This window comes from Prionailurus bengalensis, chromosome E1 (assembly GCF_016509475.1).
Source record: "Prionailurus bengalensis isolate Pbe53 chromosome E1, Fcat_Pben_1.1_paternal_pri, whole genome shotgun sequence".
Lineage (NCBI taxonomy): Eukaryota > Metazoa > Chordata > Mammalia > Carnivora > Felidae > Prionailurus > Prionailurus bengalensis.
Window position 1 is genome coordinate 29,945,307 of NC_057347.1, and position 16,806 is coordinate 29,962,112.

Here is a 16,806-nt window from a genome sequence, read left to right on the forward strand (position 1 = left end):
CTGCAGTGCCAGCTGTGTGCCCAGTGGGGCCATCGTGGACAGAGCTGTGCCTTGAGTGGAGACCTGCCTCTGTGGCCACTGGAAACTCACCAGCCCCTGTGGCGTCTGGGCTCAGCAACGGCCAGGCTCCCAGGGGGTAAGTGATACAGTTTGTTCAGTCCGGGGGTGGTGATGGGGCTGGTTGGGGGGGCTGAGGGGGGAGGCTTGGCACGTCACCGAGCACTGCTCCGCCGTTAAATCTCCACTGGCAGGCTGACTTTTCCCCAGGAGGAAGCGTGGGGAGGAATCTCACAGTTGCATGGCAATAAAGAGCTGCCTGGTGGGCCTCCCTCTCGGCCAAGAGGCTTCATGGCTCCAAAGTTCTGGAGGGGTGTGTGAGGGGGAGGAGGAGAAATAAGCCACTCGACTCAGTACTGATGCGGTCACCTTTGCGGAGACTTTCCGGTGGCGACCGCGTTGAAGACAGTGAGCTTGGGGGAGCCAGCAGGGTGCAGGAGGATGAAACTGAAGGTGGTGGGGGGAGGGGAGGGAAATAGGGGTGGGGGGAGAGGAGAGGGAGGTGGAGGTGGGTGGCGTCCAAGAAGAACTGTGGAGTTGTGAAGGAAAGGGGTGAGCGGTGAGGCTCAGTAAAAGACAGTGTTGGACTAAGCCAGTTAAAAACTCCAGCCTCAGTGGGCCTTACTCTCTTTATGCTGCAAAGTGAATTCTTATATTGGTGAGCCTTCCTTCCCCACATAAGCCCTCCAAGCCCTACAAAGAGGGGGTCTGTGTTTATCACGTTCATTTTGACTCACAATGAATTCACTGAATGGCTAACTATGTAATATATATGTTAAGCCCTGTGCCAAGTTCTAGGAATACAGAGATGAACAAGACATCGCTGTTTACATAAGGCTTCCAGTCTGATGGGAGAGACCCATGTTGAAGACATGACCACACATGCACAGCCTGGTTGCACATTAGAATGACCTAGCAACACTTGAAGGGTATCTGTGCTCGGGTCTCTGCCCTGCAAAGACTCAGATTTGATTGGTCTTGGAAGAGGCCCTGGCATGGACCCGAAGGTGATTCTAATGGGCAGCTTTGTTGGAGAATACCTGTTCTAAATATACTCAGGGTTCCCATGAACTTCCAATGACGGTCAAATGAAATTTGGCCAATAATTTACTGGATGTATTAGATACTAGAGGCTCTAAAAAGTTCTATAATAAAGAAACCTATTTAAACTTAAAAATATACTGCAAAAATAGATGTTTGTGATTTGTGAACATTATTTTGAAAGGCATGATAGAACTCATTAGGCATGATTTATATGAAATACTTAGAAATGCCTCTCTGAAGAAATGACCTTAAAATTTTTTTTAACATTTATTTATTTTTAAGAGACAAAGAGCATTAGTGGGGAAGGGGCAGAGAGAGAGAGGGAGACACAGAATCCAAAGCAGGCTCCAGGCTCTGAGCTGTCAGCACAGAGCCCGATGTGGGGCTTGAACTCACAGGTGGCAAGATCATGACCTGAGCCGAAGTCACATGCTCAACTGACTGAGCCACCCAGGCACCCCAAGAAATGACTTTTAATAGAGATCTGAACAATCAATGGTCAGGGAATGGGAGGATCAGTTCCAGGCAGAGGGATCATCATGTGCAAAGGTCCTGTGGTAGGGGAAAACTGCTTTAAGAACAGAAAGGTGGTCAATGCTACCGTACTGTAGGAGGTGAGGGGGAAAAAAGACACGATTTGTGCCTTCAAGGAACTCATCATACCTTAGTAAAAAACTCAAATATTCCAAAAACTACTATTTCTCTATGGATCTATGATTTTCCAAATAAAACAGGAAGAAGAAGAAATCAGTGTCAAGAATAATCCTTCACCAGCTGATATAAAAACCCATTTCATGTTTGTCCCTAGGTAACTTACATAATTTTTGGAAACAGCAGATATGCTTTCATAATGTTGGCTTAGGGTAATATTAGTATTAGGTCATGTTTACTAAGCATAGTCTGGGTAACAGGGAGAAGTGACCTGGAGATTGAATCAAAATGCCAAATGGCGCCTATGCCTGCCTATCATTTTTCTCTTCAAATCCTTCAAAAGGGAAACAAGGTACAGTATTTAAAAATATATCCATTAGCTAGAAAACAAAGTGAGCCTACATGCCCATTTTCCACCTCCTTGTTTCCTCTTTGATCCTTAGCAGCCACTAACCTGTTGTATATTTCTATAGTTTTGTTATTTCAAGAGTGTTCTATACACGGAACAATATACTATGTAGCCTTTATTCACTGGCATTTTCACTCAACATAATCCTCTAGAGATTCATCCAGGCCGTTGTGTGTCCTGATACTCTGTTCCTTTTCATTGCTGAATATTATTCCATGGTACAGACATACCACATTTAGTTTAACCATTCACCAAATTGGATTGTTTCCAGTTTTTGATTATTACAGATAAAGCTACTATAAACAGTTGTGAACAGGTTTTTATATGAACACAAGTTTTCATTTTTCTGGAATAAATGCCTACCAGTTTGTGGGATGTATGGTATTGCATGCTTCTTTTTTTAAAAAAGATTGTCAAACTGCTTTTCAGAGTGCCTGTATCATTTTACATTCCCACCAGCAATGGATGAGTGATCCCATGTCTCTGCATCCTTGCCATGTGGTGTTGTCAACTATTTTCAATTTTTTTTGCTGCTCTGATTGGCATATGGCAATATTTCACGGTGGTTTTGATTTGCGTGTCCTTAATGCAAACCCAGTGAGTTATTATTATAAAGTGGAACTTGAGTAGATGGCACTTGAGGAGGGAAAATAGGTGCTATTCTTGGGAAAATAGGTCCTACACTCTGAAAGGATCATTTGAAACAAATTTTGAATATGATAATGGCCAGTAGGGTAGGAAAGAGAAAAGAGGCTATTAGAGATTTGAGGAAAATACATAGGTAAGGAAATCATAGTACACTATGTGACTTGGCAATGTCAAAACTTACACATTCAGTGTAGACTGCACATAGTGACTTCCCTCCAAAAAAACAGGATGGAAGAAGTAACTTTACAGTGGAGAAACCAGACAGACACATCTCAGCCAGGCGATCAAGGCCAACATCAATAGTGATGAGTCCTGTTGGGAGCATGTACTCTTGATATGATGGGTTGAAAATGGCTAGCTAAAACTTTATCTCTGTGGTCTTCTGCCCCCAAACCCATATCCCTAGTCTAATCATGAAGAAAGATATCAGTCATGTCCAATAGAGGCACATTCTACAAAATACCTGACCAGTCTTCCTCAAAATTATCAAGATCATCAAAAACAAGGACAGTCTGAGAAACTGTCTGCCAAAGGAGCCCAAGGTGGTATGATGTGTAAATGTCATGTAAGGTCTTAGATGGGGTCCTGGGACCAAAAAGAGACATCAGGTGAAAACTAAGGTTACTGAAAGAGAGTAAGGACTTTAGCTAAAAACAACAACAACCAAAACAAAAAACAAAAAAACGAACCAAAAGTGTGCACACTCATAATAGTATAAACATTGTTGACTTAACTAAAAATAGAAATATAATTACGTTGAGAGAATCAGGGACTGTAGATGAGGGTGGTATTATGAGAGAGTTAAATTCTTTTCTGTTATAGTTATAATTGCACATATAAGACCTGCAATTGATGTATCAAGTAAGAGCCATAGAGGCATATTAATTAAAGTAGACAGGTAATTATGAGAACTAGAGGAATTAAAGCTGGCTGGCTCTGAAGAGTAGGGTAGGAATAATGGGGCAAATAACTTTTTTTCTGTATTATAAATCCTTCAGTGCAAATTTGTTTTTTAATCCCATTCTTAGATCACTTTAGACAAAAATAAAAATAAAAAGTATACATAAAAAGAGACAGACCTTCCGTTCAAGTAAATAAATATAACTATATACTCTTTATGAGAGATAAATGTATCTGAAATGTCATGGGAAGGATGCACATAAAAAGATGGAAAGACAGCAGGCAAATGGGAAGAGAGAAAGCACAGTTAATCACAAACAAAATAGTTGAAGCAAACAGCGTTAAGCAAGACAAATAAAGCAGCTTCTCAGAGATCAAAGATCAAAGGGACAAACACTTTGGAAAAAGATGGGGATTTAAACAACATCTACACATTCACACTATATACCCAATGGAGTTCACACATTCTTTTCAAACACCAAATCCAGTGCATATACACAGATTGATTGGCTAGCTACAAATAAGAGTTTTAGAATATCTCAACAGTATACAGAGCACATTAAAATTTTTTCTTAAAATAATAAAATTAGAAATTAATAATAAAAATATAGCAAAATATATGGTCATTTATAAGTTTAAAACGGCTTGCCTAAAAACTCTGCTTAAAGTGGGAATTACAAATTGCTTAGAAATAAATGATTATAGCACCTTGCTTTAAACTTTCTGGATATGAACAAGATAGGGGAAAATTTATAGCCTTAAATACATGGATTGGAAAACAAGAAAAATAAAGGAACAAGTAAATGAACTTTTCAAATTAAAAAAAAAAAAACAGGAAAGAAAGAATAAAGTAAACCAACAGAAAACATCAGGAACTGGCAAAGCTAAAGCCAGAAATTAATGAATTAGAAAATAAGCAAGAAATAGGTTTTATGAATTAAGAATGTTAATTCTTCAAACAAACCAATAAAATAACAAAAGTTCAACAATTGTAAAAGAAAGGGCACATATACGTGACTTTTGAAATACTAAAGGGACCATAATCACAGAGGAGATTTAAAAATTATGTTCAATGCTATATCAATAATCATAATCCAAATTCCTTAATTTGGCAAAGGCTGTCTACCAGAAACCTCTCCTAGAGATCATACGTAATGGTAAAATATTAGGCGTGCCTGGGTGGTTCTGTTGGTTAAGTGTCTGACTCTTGATTTTGGCTCAGGTCATGATCTCGTGGCTCGTGGGTTTGAGCCCTATGTCTGCATTGATGGTGTGGAGCCTTCTTGGGATTTTCTCTTCCTCCCTCTCTCTCTGCCCCTCCCCTTCCCTGCTCCTGCACTCTCTCTCTCTCAAAATAAATAAATAAACTTAAAAAGATGGTAAAATACTAGATGCGCATTGACAAAAGCAGGTAGGAGAGAAGGATAGCTACTGTCCCACTTACTGCACACAATGTATTGGGAATCAGAAATCACATTGATTCTCGTTGATGAAGTGAGATCCAGGAAAGAATGAAAAGTACTGGAAAGGACAAAATGATCCTTACTTGAAGATGACATAGCAAAAAAAGCATAAGATGCAAGACAATCTACTGAAGAAAAAAAAAGTTACTAACAGAGCTCAGCAAAGCAACCAACTAAAGATTTCTTTTGAACTAGCACTAGCTCTTCTATTGTCCTACAATAGCCAATTAGAGAATATCTTGAAAAGAGAGTTGATTCATAATAGTCATGAAACCTGTAAAATATATGCGGCATGAAACTTAATGGGAAATGTAGAAGGCCCATATAAAGAAAATTATTAAACCTTCCTGAATATGTAAAATTCAACTTGATTAGGAAGACATGTCATGGATGGAAAGGCTTTCTCCAAATTAACTTAGGAATATGATGCTACTCCAATAAGATTTTTTCACTTAAACTTGACAAGCCAATTCTAAAATCCGTTTGGAAGGGAACATGTGTGCAACTAACTGAGACATTTTGAAAAAGATTACCCTGGGGAGGGACTCGCCCTACCAGATGTTAAAATATACTGTAAAGTTACTATATGGTGTGAAAATCAATAAAAGGAAATGCCGTTTAAAGTGGATTGGGGAGGCCAGAAGGGGGAGCTCTCACACCCTACCACTCATTGTCAATTACAAACCCAACAGGAAGTCTCTCCTACTTCAGCTACTGCTTTACTACCCCAGCAGAAGGAAGAAAGGTTTTTCTCTTGCCCCAGCAACAGCTCAGCCAATGAGAGACCTCACAACTCAGCCAATGAAAAGCCGCTATACTTCAAACTCCCAGTTTACTCCAGTGGATTTTTGGTTTATAACAGCTCCTCTCAGCTTCCCTCACTTTCCTCTTTGAAGAGTGTTCCTCTGCTTAGCTCTTTGGACTTGTTGTAGCTTGCTTATCCCGAGTTGCAACCCTCTACTTTCGCTAAATGAACCCAGTTTTGCTGGTGAAGTAAATGGCAGTTTTATTTTTAAGGTTAACAATGGGTGTAGATAAAAAAACAAAACAAAACAAAACAATGGGCATAGATAGGTGAGTGAGACAAAGAATGTGAATGCATAAACCTTCCCACTTCTAGTTAACGATCCCAGAAGGAAATATTGTTGCAAGTAAAACAGAGACACATACAAGGATTATAACATCATATAATAGAAAAAAAAAATGGACACAACCTATGGCTATTAGTGGAAGAGTAATTAGATAAATTATAGCACTTCTAGCCAGGGAATAGGAATACTATACAATTGTTAAAAAGAATGAAGGGGCGCCTGGGTGGCTCAGTCCGTTAAGTGTCCGACTTTGGCTCAGGTCATGATCTCGCAGTCTGTGAGTTTGAACCCCATGTCAGGCTCTGTAGGGACAGCTTAGAGCCTGGAGCCCACTTGGGATTCTGTGTCTCCCTCTCTCTCTGTCCCTACCCCACTCATGCTTTGCCTCTCTCTGTCTCTGAAAGATGAATAAACCTTGAAAAAAAAATTTTTTTTAAAAGAATGAAGATCCAAACACACTGACACAGAAAGATAGATTGATATGTGTGCTACATTGTTGAATTAAAAATAAATGTAGTTGTAAGATTACACGGTGTGATAATTTTATATTAGTGCACACAAACAAAACCATACATCTGTGTGCTTATACATGCATGTACATACATCAAGAAAAGATTTATAAGGACATACACTGGACTCGTAACAGAGATTAATTTAGTGATGGGGTGTCACATTGGAGGAAAGAGTAAATTGTTTTACTTTGTCTTTTATATAACCTGTACTTCCTTGTTTGCAGGTTAAAAACCTAAGTGAGGAAAATGCAAAAAGACTATGTTTTACAACATATATTATTATAGTGTTGCTGTTCCCTCCCTCTCATTGGACCTGCTGTTTTTCCTCCTCATACATTTAGCTGCTGAATTTATTTCCACATTTTCACTTGCATGCAAAAAATGTTAATCCGCTGAGTTTCATGTCCTTCAGACGTAACATCTTCAGCCTCTCCTAGGAGCTCTCATCTGCAAACCTCTGGTCTCACCCCTGCCCAAACGGGCTAACTAAAATGATAAATCCTTTTGTTTTGTGGAATTTAATCCCTTCAATCTAGTAATGAGGGTAGCCTCCTCATATTATGATCAGATTAATTCTTCAATTAATTAAACATGGACAATAATTCTAGTCCTTAGAGCAATGAATTTTGTTGGTAGGCAAAATATCTTTCTAATTATAAGGTGGAGGGAAAAAAATAATAGAAGGGGTAAAAATAATATAAATACCAAGCAATGTCCACCTAAGTCCCAGGAGGTCAGGTTTTTCTCAAGTCTTGTGAAGAGATGGCCCCAATGATCAAATCATGGTCAAGTTCACACTATAATTATAAATTATCAACCCCTAGGGTTTTCATGTACAAATGGTAGACTCTCTTTCCTAGAAGCTACAGTGCTCCCAGACATCTCTCTGAAATTCTCTAACTTCCTTTCTTTCTGGGAAAGAAGTTGGAGGTAGTGGTTGGCAGAAACACCGGCCTGGGCTTTGCTGGAGTGGATATAATACCAGGTCCTGGCAATCTCTGCAAGGAGAAATTTTTTTTCATTTAATTTCATTTCATTTTTTTTTTTTTTTTTTTTGTAGAAAATGTCATCAAAGGCAGAGCAGTTAAATGGTTTGCTATTACAAGCCTTTGTAGGAAGGAATTAGGGTGGTGGTTTCTAATCTGCTGGATGACACGGTGAGAAAAGATGGGGAAGGGCACCAACCAAACCAGTGTCCTGCCCACACCCACTGGAACAGCTACTGTAGCGTCTCATCATTGGCAAACCCCAAAGGGTGCCACGTCAGGCCCTGCTCTAAAAAACACACAACAACAACAACAACAACAACAACAACAAACATAGAAAAGAATTCATCCTATGGATGGAAAACAGATGCTGCACTGCACCTGTTAGAGGTTACCTTCCTTTCCATTCCTAACCCAGCAAAGAGCAGCAAAATCACTTTTGCAAATGTTCTCTGCTTTGGGGCTGCAGAGAAATGACACATCCTGTGCAAATGAGAGCTTCAGACAGGTTACCCAACACAGCGAGGAGAAAATGTGAAATGAGGTCCTGGCAATTGTCCAAAGCATCAGAGCATTTGAAATAACTCTAGTCTGGCTCTGTAAACCATGAAAATTGGTGAGATGGGACCAAAAGATGCAAGAGCTCTTTGAATCCAAGAAGGAAACACCTAGAAACAGACAAGTCGTTCCCTTAGCCTCATTTTCCTGCATTTAGGGGAGAGGCAGGCGGAAAACTCCAGTGGGTCTTACTCAGAACTGTTTCCATGGTTTTAAACTGAAATTGATGCCTTTAATGTCCAAGTTGTGATGACAATCGGCCTGGTTGCATGGCCCCTTTCATCGCCAGGGCCTGCACGGGTCTTGTAAAGAGATGCTCTTAAAAAGATTTCTGGATGTCAACAAACTCTTAAAAAAAAAAAACAACAACCCCAAATATGTTGATGAGTTGAGCATATGCAAGTGAGGAACCAAAGGATTCATATTTTCTTTCAAACACAGGGCTCAAGTGTGAAGGGGAGAACATCCGGTTGTCAAAATAGGGTTGAGGTTTTGTGAACCCAGAAATTCTAGAGAGCAGGGTGAGATTTGTTCCAAACCCTAAATACTGCAGGGTTAAGTCTTCCCTCTAAACAATTAGATAACTGACATCTCATTCCGTGGATTTCTCCCTTGTTTCTTCTTTTCTAAAGCAAACAAAATAACTCGCCTTGTTTCAGGGTAATTTTGCTAATATTTCCATAATTAAATAATTACTTCAACTCCTGAATTAAAAACTGTCCCGTCTCCGGGTACAGGAGGCTGCCAGCTGTTTTAAATAACCCTTGAGAGTGGTCAGGTTAAGGACTCAATTTATGACCTTATAAATTAACACAAGGAAACCTACTCCATAATGCAACAGACAATTCTATTTATAATGCTTAATTAATCCCCTCCAGTCACCAGCAGAACCCACTTGTGGCTTTCATTTCAACCTCACCCAAACGCAAGTCTCCTGAGATGAGACGTGTTACTACGTGAATGCTGATAGAGTTTGCAGGCCTCATGGGCGAGTATTAAATAGCGGACGGTCTGGATGAATCAGCTTCCGATTGTTCACTAATCAAATGTAAGAAGAAAATGGCAAGTTTGGCAGCACTGACGAAACCCTTCATCAAAAAACCTGAGCTGGAGCGAGGTAGAAAGAGAGGAAAATGCCCAAGTCTGACACTGCCCGCAAACACGAGCTCTAGACTTCAGGAAATCTCCGCAGAGCAGAGACCCCAACAAAGTGTCAGAATTGTATCAAAGGATGGCTGTAGGGGGCTGTCCTGGGTGGCTTCATTTGTCTGGTGTCACCCGTACCCCGAGGCTGCTCTCTTTTTGATAAGAAAACTCCAAGTGGTAACCAATTCTATGCTGCCTTACCTAAGGTATTACAGAGTGGAGTCATCTGGAAAATCCCAAGTATCTCAGAAGGCTACAGGGTGTGGGCAGAGTCATTTCTGCAGACAAAGAAGATTCTCCTGGGACTAGGCCCTGGGCGGGAGAAAGGAATCACCGCTTGGACAGGAATTCTGCCTCGTGGCCTGGCGTCTTGGAATATGCACGGACGGCTTTATCAGGTTTTAGGACTGTGCAGGGTATAATCAGGAAAATGACTTTCTCCCTTTTTTGTCCACCGTGTTCAGGAATCAACATAACGTGATATGTGTAGCTCTACTGGAGTCTTTAGCCAAGCTCCTTAACCTCGCTGCCTCGGGTTCCTCATCCACAAAGCAGAAGTGCTAACAGTGCCCATCTCCAGGGTTCTTGTGAGATTACACAGAGCTAATACACACGGAGGTTTTAAACAGTGCCTGGCATACAGTAGGCGCTCCGCAGCCTCGACTGTTCTTATCGCAGCCTCGCTCTGCTGCTTTCTCCTCTGGACTCCCTGTCTTCCCTCCAGGTGATGCTGTAGCAGCTATGTCTGGCTGCCAGCAGCTCTCCCGAATAGCTTCCTAACTCACTTCCTCATTCCAGGTCCACACCTCTTCCAATGCATCAGACACAGTACTGCCACCTAAGTCTTTCATAGTCTACCTCCCATCCTGTCCCCCTCTTATTCAGGGGTATGCAGAGTTCATCATCTAATGTCGAAACTCCTTAATCTTGAATTCAAGTGTCATTGTACCCCTGCCTCCTGCCCTAGTTTCTCTCTCTGCTCTTAGATTTCACGGAACCTTCTTGTGAGCCCTCACCTCCCCTGGAGCTATGATCTGTTCCCCTGCTCTCCTCTGCCTGTTCTAGCATGTTCTTGCTCTTCAACTGTGCTCCCAGGTTTCTCCACTTGGAGGCTACCTCCCCCTCCCATCAGCACCTTCTTTTTTTAAAACATTTTTAAAAATGTATTTATTTACTTTGAGAGAGAGAGCTGGGAGGTGCAGAGAGAGAGAGAGAGAAAGACTCAGAGAGAGAGAGAATCAAGCATGCTCCACACTGCCAGCATGGAGCCCGATGTGGGGCTCGAACTCACGAACTGCAAGATCATGACCTGAGTCGAAATGTGGAGTCGGACGCCTAACCGACTGAGCCACCCAGATGCCCCTCCCCCAGTATCTTCTGGTCCAAATCCTAGACATCCTTGAAAACCAAATGCCACCTCGACCTTGGAACTTTTCTGATCCTATCATGTTACTTTCCTCTTTCTTTTCTGACTCCCAACATCTTTATCTGTTTTTCTTTTAAATCCTCAACCCTAGTTACCTGCTATTACAGATATCAATGCATATGCCTCTTAGTATGTTCCATTTCCCACTCTCTGAGCTCCTTGGATTGAGACAGATTCTTCAGTGTGTCTTACTCAGTCTTGTCTCCATCGCTATGCTATGCACAAAACAGGCCCTCTGCAAACAAGAATGGAATTATTAATATTTTGGAGAGGTTTGGAATAGTGACAGCCTGGTCCCGCAGTTCATGCTTCCTGTGACTTATTCTCAGTAACCCCTTGCTCTGTACGGGAGTGCCTATGCAAATATGTCACCTCAAAAAGTAAATGGGATTAAAAAATCCTATCAGCAGCAGAAATAAAAACAATGGATTGTTTTTAAAGAAGCAATGGGGAAAAAAAAATAAATCTGGAGTCCAGTACCTTTATATCTGGTCACTACAGCTGCGTTGACACTAAGAGGCTCTTGAAAGCTGACAGTGAGTGATGTGCTGCTGGTCACCATAAGAGAGGCGTTGGTTGGCACCTCGGGGGCTCCTGGGACAGAAGGAAAAACATAAGGATCTTAACATCACAAATCCTTTTCAAACAACGTTCCCGCCTCTTCAAAGGATACCCTGAAACACACACTATGGAAACATTTGTTTGTAGAGCCTAATAGCTTTTGCTTTTGAACATTTTCATTAGAAGTCTCAATGGCCTTTATTTGTTGCTATTGTGATCTTATTTGAGCATTAGAACATCTTCTGAAGGGGTAAATAATACCAGTTAAGCCTTCCCAAAGTATCCTGGAAACACAACAGGAGATTGACCTGGACCAGTGGAGAGGAGGCCAGAAAGTGTTAGCAGGAACTGTTGATAGAGACTGGTACATTTCATGAAGTATTTTCATGTAAATCATTGAACTGGAGCCTTTTTGCAACTCTGTTGGGTAGAAAGGGCAAGTAACAGCGTGTGCGCGTTCAGGAGGAAGAAACCACAGTCTGAAGAGACCACACTAACTTGTTCAAGGACGCAGTGAAGACACAGCTAAGACCAAAGCCCGTGGCTTCGGATGCCCCGTTCTGGGCTCCTCCCCGTGTGGAATGCTCAGGGCCTGGCTCTCATGCTGCCTCCTATTACATCAAGTAACATTTTCTGAGAAAGAATTCATGGACGATGTCATGCCCATTAACCTCGGGTTTTAAAGGACTCCTGATAGTTTTAGGTGTTCCTTAACACCCAGAAGGTGTTTTGTGATTTAGAAAATTACCCCCCAAATGGCTGTAAGTCTAAAACTATAACTACTTCTAGTATGAATCTGTGTCCTAAATGAGGCACAATAGCAAATGCATTTATTAAAACTATTGCTGAATGTCTTTTTTTAATGCTAAAGTATTTATTTTACAATAAGATTCTGTAAAAAAAATCTTTATTTAAGCAAGTTATTCTATTAGTTAAAACAAAGCAAAGGTAATAAGTTTGAAAGCAAATTATGTATTTGTATGTGTTTGAAAGCAAAAGTATGTATTTTTTATGAATGTCTTTTTTTTAATTAAAAAAACACGTATCAGCATTGCTGAAGAGATTGTTAATATTGAAAACAAACTTCCATGAATGTTGCTTAAGCTATTTGCTTTAAGAGAAAGGATTAGGGTATGGTTCAATACTTAGCACTGCTTTAGAAAGCCAGATTTTCACTACTTTTTGTCTTTATCTATAGCACAAAGCAGAGGCAGATATTTCCAAACTAATGAACTGATCTTTCTCTTATATTCAAATTCTCCAGTCACTGTGTGTCTGGAGTGTCACAACAACCACACTTGTTGTTGTGGTTTAAATAAGATCTACTTTTAGAATAAGATTTTAGTATTTCCCAAGTGTTTGACTTTTATATATTTTTATAGTAGGGGCTGCTCTAAGCATTACCTTCCAGTGCTAATGAGTATTATCCAGAAACAACGCTTTTTCTTAAACTAACGGAAAGAATTGGTGATGAGAACAGAAGTACAGATAAAGCACAGTTCAGTGACTGACTGTCCTCTGTCGCCTGTAGTAACTGAAGATTGGTTTATATAAGCTCCCTATAAAAAAAAAATGCAAGAGAGAGTTGAAAACAACTTAAACTTGGGTTGAAGGCAGAAACTGGACAAATAGGCAAACAAATATTTTCCACCTCCACATCCCAAAATATAGCCACTTAGGGTATCAAACCATCCAGGTTATTAGGCAGTAGGGCGTATCGGGTGGAAAGCTCTAGATGAGTGTGAGATGGTGGAGACAGGCCAGCAGCACCGAAGCCTCATGGCTGTGGTCAGAGAACCTATCGGGAGCCAGAAAATCAAGCGAGACAAAAGATCCTTTTACAGTCGCCCAGAGCCCTCGCTCCAAATAGGCTGACAACGGCCATCCATGACCCTGTAGCAGAACTGCCAAAAAAAAAGAAAAAAAAAAGTCAGTAAAAGAAGGCCTGGCTGTCTCCAGCCAACCTGGTTTCTAGTTAAATGCAGAAGTCCTCTGCTTATACTCACTGGCGTGCTCGAAGCCCGTTCTCATGCGTCTGTAGAGCCGGCACCTCCACTCCCAAGCTTTCAGCTGTTTCTCTTTCTCGGTGTTGTCCAGACTGGGTCCTTCGTTCTCCACCTGGGCGGACAGCTCGCTCACCCTCTGCTGGGCCTCCTGCACCAGCGTGGCAAGGTGCATCGCTCGGCTTTCCAGGCTGACAACTGGAGGGAAAGACATGGCTGACTCCTTTCTCCTTCTGGGGGAATGCCGCTTCATTGGCGGGGTAGTTAAGAGTCTACTGTGGACTTTAAAAAATGCCCGGGCTAAGTGGGATCCGTGTTCCTCATTACCCGACTGACTCCAGTACGTCGAAGTAGTGGTAAATCCATCCATTTAAGATATCTCATTGCTCTGTGGCCCTCTTGTCACAGGCACCCCAAGTAGCTGACTAGCACGGTTCACTAGAACTCCACTATCAAGTACCCATGAGGACCACTTCCAACCCAGATCGCACACATTTGTTTCCATGATCTTTAGAAAGACAAACAGGGCCAAAAGCTCTGTAGGGCTAGGAAGGCCTTAGGAAAAGTCATCCACAAGGCAAGTTGCATACTATTAAAGTTGGTTGGTCATTTTTTCCATTCCTTTTTTCTTTCTTTCTTTTTTCTTTCTTTCTTTTTTTTTTTTTTTTTGGTAGCATCGGATTCGAATTTTCTGCTCTTATCACATTGTGCCAATCTCATAGACGTTTTTGTATATACGTCTCAGTGGTGTAATATTTACCTATTTATTTATTTAAAATATTTTTTAATGTTTATTTTTGAGAGAGAGAGAGACATATAGACGGAGTGTGAGCGGGCAAGGGACGGAGAGAGAGGGAGACCCAGAATCCAAAGCAGGCTCCAGGCTCCAAGCTGTCAGCACAGAGCTGGATGCAGGGCTTGAACTCACAAACCGTGAGATCCTGACCTGAGCTGAAGTCGGACACTTAACCGACTGAGCCACCCAGCGCCCCACCAATTTATTTATTGCTAAAGAAGTGCCCGCTGCCACGGTAGGGCTGCACGTTCTGACACTGGGTGTCATTAGACAATGATCTTCTATCAATTCGATCTCTGATCATGATCTCAGGGAAGGAATGGTTTCTGGAGATGCCTATGCCTGACAGCAAGTTCGACTACTCTTTTTACGGAGAGGGATCATACAGCTTGATATTTCTGTTTTACTCAATACATGATATCTCAGCTAAATTCACATGATGGCGTTTACCCAACTGGCCCTTGTGTGAGTGAATGTTCGGGACAACAACAGAATGCATCACATTCTTGTGTCAGACTGGGAAGCTGCTTCTTGGCCTTTGCTCCTGGCTCTCACGAACGTGAGGGCTGCCTCAGCGGTCACTTGGTCACTCTGCAGGAGCCCCCCTCTCTCCGGTTAGTGGTAAGGAGGAGGCAGCCTCCGCGTGGTCTTGTGGAAGGGAACCATGCAAATACTGAAACAGACCAGAATCAAGTTCTGCTGCTCTGTTGCCAACATGTGTTTGACCCTCTCTGTGACCAAAACAATATTTCCCCCTGGTGGGTGAGAAAGAAATCCAACCATTCCATTCTTCTAATTAAGGGGGGTGGGGATATGATGAAGATAACTCAAGTGAAAACTTGTTAGGTGTATTTTGAAATGGAAATTAGGTGGTTATAGATTCATCTTCTCTGTGTTCATAGGCATGTTTGCATTAATTACAGGAAATGAATAATAATTTATTATTGCCCCTGCTCACCATCAGTCTCAATTTATTTACAGATGAGGTCAATGAAAAATTAGTTGAGTCTTTTTTTCTTTTCCTTTCTTTCTTCTTTCTTTTTAACGTTGCTGTTTAGAACACTCAGGACTGTGTTTTGCTGCCGATTTGTCATGGTTAATGAATGTTGCTGTAGCAGTCAATCATGTACTCTGAATACCGTCACACTTTTTTTTTTTTCTAAAGCCTCAGTCGTGAGCCATGACAGAAAAATAAACAAATAAATATAAAGCTAAAAAACTCTTTCACTGAGCAGCTACACTACGCAGAATCCCCCGGGAAGGCTAAAGGGGGCCAGAATAAATGATAATATAAGTGCTGTGGACGCAGGGAGGCAATGATGGTGTATGAATGTGGAGGCTTTGGCAAAAAAAAAAAAAAAATACACACACACACACACACACACACACACACGCGGGCACACACTCCAGTGGAAAAATTGGCAATATTAGTAGCCTCAAGGTGCAATTTCCTGAAGCAGTGAGATTGACAAGTCAGTACTAAATGCTGTTAATTTAACTAACTTCAGATTAATGGTAGAGTCTGCTATGACTGAAGGCCTCAAACACAGTCTCATTATAGCCTTGCTGGGAAGGTCCTAAATATAGGCATTGACAGTTTAAAACAAATTCGTATACATTTGTGTATTTTTAGACATAGGTTAGGCGTCAGGGTTTGTGTCACAGTTTTCAGGTTGATTAATTGACCCAGTAACTGCACCCTCTACCCACTGCCCCCCTCCTTCTTCCACTCCAAATTATAGAGAAAATGGGGGAATTGTCCTTGCTAAGTCATTCTGTGAGCTTTTTATTGTAAGCCTGATGTTTGAATTGCATGCATGCATCAACACTTGGGTGATAGACACATGATTTATAAAAATAAATTTTTCTAATACTATGAAATCCCCCCTATTAATTTTTATATCCACAACAGTTATTACTGGTGTGAATTCCAGGTGGCATTTCAGATGGACAGCTTCTCTTGAGCTATGCTTGGCTCCCCCTGAAATTTTTCCTGCTTTCCTCAGCACAACACGCTTTGTTTCTAGACTTTCCCTTTCCTCCTCGGCTGTGGCCTTGATGCTGTTTGAGTTGTAGTGGCAAAGGGATTCTACATGTTTAAGGTAAAGCCTTTTGCCTCTTCATAGGCTAAAGGAAAATCCATTCGGTTTGACAGCCAGGTGAATTTTCCAAGATCCTCTAGATCCCTGTGCTTCTCAAATTGGGCTACCTAAACACCAACACAATGTGGTGGTGCTGGTGGGGCCGCAGTGGGCATCTCTGGAGCCACAGAATGAATATGTGTGTCTTCCCAGGGCATCAATTTTTCCATACAGATTTTGGTAAAAGCATATTATTTAGAAATTAAAACAAACACTTCTGGAGGAGAATGGAAAGATATCCCCAAAATTGAAGGCTTAAAAAGGAACTTTATAGAAATCTCTCCCACCGTTTTTCTCCCAGGCACCCCTGAGAATGCACTCACTTGCCTCTGTAGTTAGAGGTAATTCCGTGGGCGAGTAGAAGGGGCACCAACCGAGCCAGTGGTTTCCAACCATGTCACCCAGCAAAACTTT

The 16,806-nt window shown here is 41.4% G+C and overlaps 1 protein-coding gene across 1 annotated transcript in view; it reads right to left on the reverse strand.

The window, feature by feature from the left end:
* Positions 1-16,806, reverse strand: part of ANKFN1 (ankyrin repeat and fibronectin type III domain containing 1) — a 151,113-nt gene that overhangs the window by 105,321 nt on the left and 28,986 nt on the right. The window contains exons 4-5 of the mRNA XM_043584002.1: positions 13,459-13,653; positions 11,372-11,485 (exon numbers count right to left, since the gene is read on the reverse strand). Of these exons, the coding sequence (XP_043439937.1) occupies positions 11,372-11,485; positions 13,459-13,653 (309 nt within the window). The remainder of the gene's footprint in view (positions 1-11,371; positions 11,486-13,458; positions 13,654-16,806) is intronic.